Source organism: Microtus ochrogaster, chromosome 21 (assembly GCF_000317375.1).
Source record: "Microtus ochrogaster isolate Prairie Vole_2 chromosome 21, MicOch1.0, whole genome shotgun sequence".
NCBI lineage: Eukaryota > Metazoa > Chordata > Mammalia > Rodentia > Cricetidae > Microtus > Microtus ochrogaster.
The window spans coordinates 2,952,274-2,961,984 of NC_022022.1; the positions used below are offsets into that span (position 1 = coordinate 2,952,274).

The 9,711-nt window shown below is 45.8% G+C and overlaps 1 protein-coding gene across 2 annotated transcripts in view; it reads right to left on the reverse strand.

Annotated features, from left to right (window-relative positions):
- Positions 1-9,711, reverse strand: part of Ctss (cathepsin S) — a 25,744-nt gene that overhangs the window by 7,825 nt on the left and 8,208 nt on the right. For both annotated transcript variants that reach the window (XM_005356971.3, XM_005356972.3), the window contains exons 3-5: positions 7,261-7,383; positions 4,983-5,135; positions 324-554 (exon numbers count right to left, since the gene is read on the reverse strand). In XM_005356971.3, coding sequence (XP_005357028.1) covers positions 324-554; positions 4,983-5,135; positions 7,261-7,383 — 507 coding nt within the window. The remainder of the gene's footprint in view (positions 1-323; positions 555-4,982; positions 5,136-7,260; positions 7,384-9,711) is intronic.

The window sequence follows — 9,711 nt, forward strand, 5'->3', positions numbered from 1 at the left end:
CTTGGCGGCAAAACCCTATAATCTAGCATTTGGGAGGTATAGGGATAGGAATGGGTATAGGAATATACATATACAGAAAAAACAGAAATTCAGAGCCTGCTCAGTTACAAAGTGAGTTGGAGGCCAGCCTGGACTGCACCGTGAGACCCGTAACAAACAACCACCCAAACTCCCACGGGTAGATTAGGAAGGTCACCGCGTCCCAAAGAGTACTCTTGATATCAAAGAGCTGCTGATGGGTTCTCAGAGGGGTCAAGCAGTTGCGTTGGTGGTGCCCATGTGGCAGTGGGGGGAACGGAGTCACACGAGACCAGTAGACGCACCGTGGCTTTGTAGGGATAGGAAGTGTCGGATTCAATGCCACCGTTGTCGATGATGTACTGAAAGGCCTCGGTCATGAAGCCACCCCCGCAGCCTTTATTTCCGTATTTTTCTGTGGTTGCGCAATCCACCAGGTTCTGTGCACTGAGAGACACCAGCTTCCCCGTTTTCAGCTTCAGCTGCGCTTCGAGAGCCCCCACGGCACTGAAAGCCCAACAGGCCCCACAAGAACCCTGAAATAGAGAAGTAGGTCTCAGAATCAGTAAGAATAGCTTCCATAGCTTCCACAGCGCAAAGACGGCTCTAGCTCTGCCAAGAAGAGCTCGCTTCCGAACTGACTCCTCTTTCTCTCTCAGACAAAAGGAGGGAAGACGGCGAGAGTTTGCATCACACCAGATGAAAGTACGCACCAAGCATGTGCAAAGTCCCTACTATCTCCCCCTCTAAGGAAAACAGAGGCCACAGGTCTTAGGGTCTCAAACCCAGGACAAGTGGCTGAGGTGCCTATTTAAGGTATCAAAGCAGATCTGGCCACCAGCTTCTCCCAGCATCCCTCAGTCCCTACCTAACACAGGGTGTGGCTGGTAAACCCCATCCCCCCCCCCCCTAAACTTCTCCAGCCCAGGGGCTAGGCTGCCCTTCCCCAGGTTGTCTTTTCTCAGATAATTTAGACGTTTTTGTCTTGCCCTTACTCTCCTGGCTCTACCCTCTCCCCCTCACGTGGTCGAGTTCAGGGTCATGCTCTCTCTGGAATCTTCTAGACGTCCCTGCCCCTGGTTATGCTCTGCCTCACGTCTACAAAAACCTTCTCCTCCACCAAACCTAGGAGCAGCCATCTCCTTCCCTTTTTGATTTTTTCCCCCATTCAACAGGAAAGTGACTTGAGAGGAGACAGAATAATTCGGGCCAGCTGAGCTGAACAGGAGGGACGGAGGCACTTTTGTTGGGGGATTTCAGATCACACTGCGAACCCCAAGTTTGCATTTGTGTTAATTAAATAAACTTAACCTTGAGAGGCTGCATTAACTACTAGTTGACAGAAAGCAATCATAGCGCACCAGAAGGCATCTGGAAGAGACAGAGAGACACGGGAAGTAGTAGGGAGGGATTTGGAGTGGTGCAGCCTTTTCTGGTTTGCGGAGACACCAACAAGGAGAGGTTAGTTAGTTGCAACTCAGCCTCTCTGAGCTAGCAGGTTTTCACCTCAGCCTTTGAATCTCGAATCTTATTTATAAATAGAACAATAGATATTTTGTTAAAGCTACCTTTAGAGACAGTGACAGAAGGGTGCCTGCAGGGTTGTCACCGGGCTGCAGCCTCAGGCAGGACGCTTCTCAGGAAGCAGGCCAGTACCTGCGGAGTTGTCATTGCTGGCTGAAATAGCAGTAGCTCAGCCACTGTGCCAAAGTTAAAACAACACACTTGTATTCTGTGCACCTCATGCTGTAGAAAGGAGCCGTTAGTGCACATTGTAAACAGTGTGGCCAGGACTCAGAGTGAATGACTTGCTAGTCAGAGTCAATGCACTGCAGGTGAGGACTGCAAAGCTCAGTGACCTGGGAAGCAGGCAAACGAGATGCCCAGAGAGGTGAGAAGGAGACATGCTCAGGAGGTCATGGGGAGGGGTCACTAACACCAAGAGTCTCACAGACAGGGCAGACCCTGCCCAGAGGCCAAGGCTCAACTCTGGAAAGATTGACTGCCTGCTTTTTTCCACTCCCTATAAAGCCTGCTGCCCAGAGATGAGATGTAAGGCAGATTTCCAGAACATTCATCTGCTGCCTTCTCAGGCCACCAACTGTCAGAATAAAATGTAGCATAAGATTCAATTCCTGGAGCTGGAGAGATGCCTTAGTGATTAAGAGTACTTGCTACTCTTGCAGAGGACCAGGCTGTGGTGCCCAGTATCCACATGGTGACCCACAACCTTCTGGAACTCCAATCCAGGAGATTTGATGCCTTCTTCCAACCTCTGCAGGCATTGCATGCATGTGGCACAAGCGCACGTGCGCGCGCACACACACACAAAGGCAAACATGTGTACATATAAAATAAATTTTAAAATTTGATCTTCACAGATCTCAAAAGAATGGTACTCAACTTCGTATGGAAAACCAAAAAACCCAGGATTGCCAAAACAATCCTGTACAATAAAAGAACTTCTGGAGGCATCACAATCCCTGACTTCAAACTCTACTACAGAGCTACAGTACTGAAAACAGCCTGGTATTGGCATAAAAACAGACAGGAGGACCAATGGAACCAAATAGAAGACCCGGATATCAATTCACACATGTTCGAACACTTGATCTTTGACAAAGAAGAAAAAAACATCAAATGGAAAAAAGAAAGCATATTTAACAAATGGTGATGGCATAACTGAATACCAACATGTAGAAGAATGAACATAGATCCATATCTATCACCATGCCCAAAACTCAAGTCCAAATGGATCAAAGACGTCAATAAAAAGCCAGCCACACTGTTGGGCAGTGGTGGCGCATGCCTTTAATCCCAGCATTTGGGAGACAGAAGCAGGCAGATCTCTGTGAGTTCGAGGCCAGCCTGGTCTACAAGAGATAGTTCCAGGACAGGCTCCAAAGCTACAGAGAAACCCTGTCTCGAAAAAACAAGAACAATAACAAAAAAACAAACCAAAACAAAACAAGCCAGTCATACTGAACCTCATAAAAGAGAAAGTGGGAAGTACACTTGAACCCATTGGCACAGGAGACCACTTCCTAAATATAACCCCAGCAGCACAGACACTAGGAGAAACAATTAATAAATGGGACTTCTTCTGAAACCGAGAAGCTTCTGGAAAGCAAAGGACATGGTCAACAAGACAAAACGACAGCCTACAGAATGGAAAAAGATCTTCACTAACCCCACATCAGACAGAGGTCTGATCTCCAAAATATACAAAGAACTCAAGATATTGGACACCAAAAGATCACATAATCCAATAAAAAAAATGGAGTGCAGACCTACACAGAGAACTCTCAACAGAGGAATCTAAAATGGCTGAAAGACACTTAAGGAAATGTTCAACATCCTTAGTCATCAGAGAAATGCAAATCAAAGCAAGTCTGAGATTACATCTTACATACTTGTAAGAATGGCCAAGATCAAAAACACTGATGACAACTTATGCTGGAGAGGTTTTGGGGAAAAGGAACACTTCTGCATTGCTGGTGGGAATGCAAGCTGCTGGTACAGCCCCTTTGGATGTCAGTGTGGCGATTTCTCAGAAAACTAGGAAACAACCTTCCTCAAGACGCAGCAATACCACTTCTGAGTATATATCCAAATAATGCTCACAAGGACATGTGCTCAACTATGCTCATAGCAGCTTTGTTTGTCATAGCCAGAGCCTGGAAACAACCTAAATGCCCCTCAATCGAAGAATGGATAAGAAAAATGTGGTACATTTACACAATGGAGTACTACACAGCAGAAAAATATAACAACAGCTTGAATTTTGCAGGAAAATGGATGGAGCTAGAAAACATCACCCAGACACAGAAAGACAATTATCACATGTACTCACTCATAGGTGGTTTTTAAACACAAAGCAAAGAAAGCCAGCTTACAAACCACAATCCCAGAGAACTTAGACTACAATGAGGATCCTAAGAGAGACATAGATCTAATCTACATGGGAAGTAGAAAAAGATAAGATTTCCTGAGTAAATTGGGAGCATGGGGACCTTGGGGGAGGGTTGAAGGGGAGGGGAGAGACAGGGAGGGGAGCAGAGAAAAATGTAGAGCTCAATGAAAATCAATTACAAAAAAATTTTAAAATTTGAAAAAGATTCAGTTACTATTTCTGCTCACTGACATCTGTGATGTCAGGCACCCACAAATTCCAGTGTTCTGTCACAAAATGACGATTCAAGTGAAAGAGCTTTAACACTAGGGTGACTGTTTTCAAACATTATTATCATAGAATCTAAAAAATATTTATTTCCATATATGTACGTGTGCATGGATGTGCAGATGCCCTCAGAGGCTAGAAGAGGGTGTTGGATCTCCCGAGGCTGATGTTACAGGCAGTTTGTGGGTTGCTTGTTGTAGGTGCTGGGAACCAAACTTTGGTCCTCTGGAAGAGCAAGCAGTAAGTGCTCTCCACTGCTGGACCAACTCTTGAGCTTCTATGCTTAGATGTTTTTTTGATCACTTGGGCAGTGGTGATGGTTCATGCCTTTAATCCAGCACTCAGGAGGCAGAGGAAGGCAGACCTCTGAGTTTGAGGCCAGCCTGATCTATATAGTGAGTTCCAGGACAGCCAGGACAATACAGAAAAATCCTGCCTCAAAAAAAAATTTTTTTTTTCATCAAAAGATATTTTGTAGGCTGAGCATACAAATTACATATTTGATGAGGGGCTAAGATCCAAAATATGGCTTAAACTTAGTTTTGTTATGCTGTGAATTCGAGGCCAGCCTGTGCTATGTAGACAAGCCAAAATAAAGAAATATGTAAAAAGAAATAAACAGCAGCAAAACAAACAACAGCAAAACCCTTAGAATTTAGTTGGGAAGATGGGAATAATAAAAGCAGTCAGAAAGCAGCCAGGAGACAGTGAGGATCACCTCTCTCCTGCAGGTAGATGCAGGAGGGGAACACTGGGGCCAGGATCAGGGGCTGGCGCCGCACACCTGGTATTTCACTTCCGTGACACACCCCTTCTCTCGCCAGTCCATAGAATCAGGCAAGTTCTGTTTAGCGTTAAACTTGTAGGTGCCGTTTCTCCGCGGCTGGCTGCGAGGAACTCTCAGAGAGGTCCTCATGCACGAGATCTCTTCGTTGGTCTGCAAAGCAAGTAAATCACACATTTCACCCTGAGAAGCTCCCCTTCTCCCTCCTTCTCTGTGCACGCCTTTGCAGGGACTGGGACACACACACCACGGCTCACATGGGGAAGTCAGGGGACATCTTGTAGGAATGGGTTGGCTCCCTACTGTCTGGGTCCCCGGGGTTGACCTCAGGCTCTCAGGCTTTGACAGCAAGTGCCTTTCCCTGGTGATGCTTGCCTATCTGTTTTATTTGATCCTAGGGATTATAAACGTGAATACATTTTAAACTAAGAAAAATGAGTGGTTGTGGCCCTCGCGTATAGCTTGACTATTAAACAGACTGTCTGTGGGACTTAACAGTGAGGTGAACTGTCTGTCTGTGGAGCTGACTGTGGGGTGAACTGTCTGTCTGTGGAGCTGACTGAGAACTGTCTGTCTGTGGAGCTGACTGTGGGATGAACTGTCTGTGGAGCTGACAGAATCTTACAAAGCAGTGTAAAAAAGCAAGTCAGGCTGCTTTTCCTCAGAACTACAAAGGATATCACTACATATAACTGGGCAGTGGTGGCACATGCATGCATGCATGCACGCCTTTAATCTTTGTGAGTTCAAGGGCAGCCTGGTTTACAGAGCAAGTTCCATGACAGGCTCCAAAACAGAGAAACCTTGTCTCAAAAACAAACAAACAAACAAACAACAATAACAAAATGAAGGATAGTGCTACATCTAAGTAGAAATTGGTTTCCAAGGATGTCTTCTTCCCTACTAAGATTTTTTTTTCCTTGTTGATTTTATTTTCTGCTCCAGCACTCCGTGTGTGTGTGTGTGTGTGTGTGTGTGTGTGTGTGTGTGTGTGTGTGTGTATAGGCCAGGAGCTGACTTTCAGTGTTCCATTACCTTCCACCTTATTATTTGAGACAGGGTTTCTCATTAATCTTGAACTCTTTCACCTACACCACCTGCCTGCCGGCCACCAGGATAGCCTTGTCTCTGCACCCTGAACAGCAGCCTGCAGGATAGCTTTGTCTCTGCCCCTTACACAGCAGCTGCAGGATAGCCTTGTCTCTGCACCCTGCACAGCAGCTGCAGGATAGCCTTGTCTCTGCACCCTGCACAGCAGCTGCAGGATAGCCTTGTCTCTACACCCTGCACAGTAAGCCCTCCCCCACTGATTCATTTTCTTATGTAGGGCTTTAGTCTTTATTTCTAAGTATTGTGATTCTTAACTTTGATTGTATTATACCTTTTTGTTGGTGGCAGTGTTTTTGTTTTTCATTGTGTTTTTGTTTTTCATTGCTATTTGTTTGTTTTGTTTTTCAAGACAGGGTTTCTCTGCCTAGCCCTGGATATCCTGGAACTCACTCTGTAGACCAGCTGGCCTCAGTATTTCCTGTAAAGAAGGGATTTGGTAGATGTGGTGTGTAGTTCTAACTCCAGCATTATGAAGGTAGGGGGAGAAAAAGGATCCAGGTCATTCTCAGTTATGCGGTCCAGCCTCGGCTGCCTGAGGCTGTTAGACTGAGCAGGAGGGGAGGAAGCTGTTTTTATTTTATGCGTGGGCTTGCTCACACCTCAGCACACGTGGTGATCGAAGGGTAACCTGAGGAGGTCGGTTCTCTTCTGGCATCACGTGAGACCAAGGGAGCAGATTCTGGCTGTCATGTTTGGAGTCATCTCACACACTCCCCATCTTCTTTCTCTTTTACTTTTCTTTCTCATTTTGTAAAAAAAGATTTATTCATTTTTTTGTATATGGATGTTTTGTCTGCATGTATGTCTTCACAAGACTGTGGAACCTTGGGCATGACAAGAACACACGCATCTAGGACTGCCCAGGAGAGGAAGAGCTGGAGAGCTGCCATAAGCGGGCTGCCCATGTACACTTAGGCATTGCCGGGGCATAAGTGATGATGCTTGATCTCTGCACACCAGAAGAGGGCAATGGATCTCGTGGACTACACCATGGGTGGTGGTGAGCTGCAGTGTGGGTGCTGGGACCTGGACTCAGGACTCTGGAAGGACAGCCAGTGCTGTCCTGTTGTTTATCCTTGTCCTCCCAGTGTGCCTTCAGATCACTGTTGGTGACACAGAAGCCAGACTTGCCCAGCCGTGAAGTAGGGACTGTTTGTGGTTTACCTACCATGTCTCCCATATGGTTCATGCTCACGTCATAGGAATGCATTCCCATGGAATATTCCAGATTGTGACGCATTACGAACTTCAGGTTCTTTTCCCAGATGAGACGTCGTGCATCTTCTTCATTCTGAAACAGAAGGAAAGTGCATGCCAGTGGAATTTATATTATTAATTTTAATATTCTCTCTGTGCATGTGTCTCTCTCTGTCTCTGTCTCTCTCTGTGCGCACTTGAGTGTGCACGTGTGTGTGTGTGTGTGTGTGTGTGTGTGTGTGTGTGTGTGTGAGCCTGTGGGTTCAGGTATCCACAGAGACCAGAAGAGGGCATCAGATTCTGTGGAGCTGAAGCTTCAGGTGGCAAGGGCTGGGAACTGAACCGGAGTCCTCTGCAAGATCATCAAGTGCTCTTTACTGCTGAGTCGTCTCTCCAGGGTCCTAAGTAGTATTCTACTGAATGCGGATAATCTAGATGCATGTAAACAAATGAATTTCCAGAAACAACTGATAAAATCACGTTTTAATTTAAATTCTTGCTCTTAATTTTTAGATGTTTATTAATATATAATTTATGATATATAACGAATTTTCTTCTCTTTTTCCTTCCTTGCTTATTGTGAATTTGCTTCTTAACACTCCAAACGTTAGAAGCTTGTTTGATGTGAGTCCCTAATAGGTAACAAGCTCTAATCTGTCTAGATTTTTCTTTTCTTTTTCTTTTTATTTCTTCCTTTTTATTCTTTTTCTTTTCCTTTTTTTTTTTTTTTAAAGACATGGTCTTATTATGTTGTGTTGGCTGTCCCAGTAATTCACACTGTAGCTCAGGCTGAACCCAAACTCACAGCAATCCTCCTGCTTTGTCCTCCTGCATGCCCCCAACACCTGGCTTTGTATATATTTATAAAATTCTTTCTTGGGGCTGGGGAGGTGACTTGGAGGATAAGAGCATTGGTTGGTCTTTCAGAGGTGCAGGGTTCAGTTCCCAGAACCCACATGGCAGCTCACAACTGTCCTTAAGCCCAGTTCCAATGATTCTGACTCCTTCTCCTCACCTCTACAGATACCAGGCACACACGTGGTGGTGCACATACATACGTGTAAACAAAACACTCAGACATGTTGAGTAAGTAAATCTTAAAAGATTCGTTCTCAGTCCTGCAAAGCAGGTCAGCTAATTATAAATTTCTGTTTTTCCAGCTATTTTAAGCTGTTACTTCATTTTCTCCTGGTATCCATTGTCCTAGTTAAGGTCACTAAGGTGATGAAACACCATGCCCAAAGCAACTAGGGGAGGAAAGAGTTTGTTTGGCGCCACCACCGCCCGGCTAATTTTTTTTTTTTTTTTTTTTTTTTTTTTTGAGAGAGGATCTTCTGTAGTTCGGGGCCTTGAACCTATATAACCATTCTGCTTCACCACGTGCTGGTGACAGGCTGCCCACCACGGCCCCTGCTACCGCTGGTGATGATGATTCTTATTCTTCTGGCCTCAAGCTTGCCACCACCCTCCTACGCCTACCTCCTGGGTGCTGGGGTTGTCCGCAGGCTTCACCACACCTGGCTCCTGTACCACTGATAACTGGGCTTTTGTGATTTTTTTTTTCTTAAAAATCTTGCACTTCCAGCCAGGTGGTGGTGGCGCATGTCTTTAATCCCAGCACTTGGGAGGCAGAGGCAGGTGGATCTCTGTGAGTTCGAGGCCAGCCTGGTCTACGAGAGGAAGTTCCAGGACAGGCTCCAAAGCTAAAGAGAAGCCCTGTCTCAAAAAAACAAATAAACAAAACAAATCTTGCAGTTCCTTATGTGTGTCTGAGTGTGGGTTTTCACATTTTCCTCCTTAAGCTTGGTTTGAAGATTCAGGAATATTTTTATAACTGAAAATTCTCAGCTGCATCTTTTCATGTATCGTGTATCCAGTACTTTGTCTGGCTCTCAGGTGCAGTCTGGAGACTCAGACTCTCTTGTCTCCTGCTGCTGTCTGGATAGACTCCACCCCATTTTACTTCTGTATGCTGCTTTCTGTGTGAATGTCTTAACTATTTGCAAGGTTATGGGTTTGGAGATGGAGAGGTGGAGAGGGGTAAGAATGCCTGCTGTTCTTGCAGAGGACCTGGGTTTGGCTCTCAGAACCCACATGGTAGCCCACAACTGTTTGTAACTCTAGTTCCTAGGACCCAGTGTCTCTTCTGACGTCCACAGACATGCACATAGTATAATACACCCCGACGTGAGCGCGCGCGCACACGCACACACACACACGCACGCACGCGCACACACACAGACACACACACGTGGATTCATGGGCTTTCAACTGAACCCAGAGCTTGCAAGTATAGCTAGTCTGGACAGGGAGCTGGCCTGGGGAATCCCTCCTCTCTGCCTTCAGGGTCCTGCAGTTACAGGCAGGCTGAGGTGTTGTAGATGGGATTGTTTAACAGTGGTGTGGGGGGGGTGTTGATGGG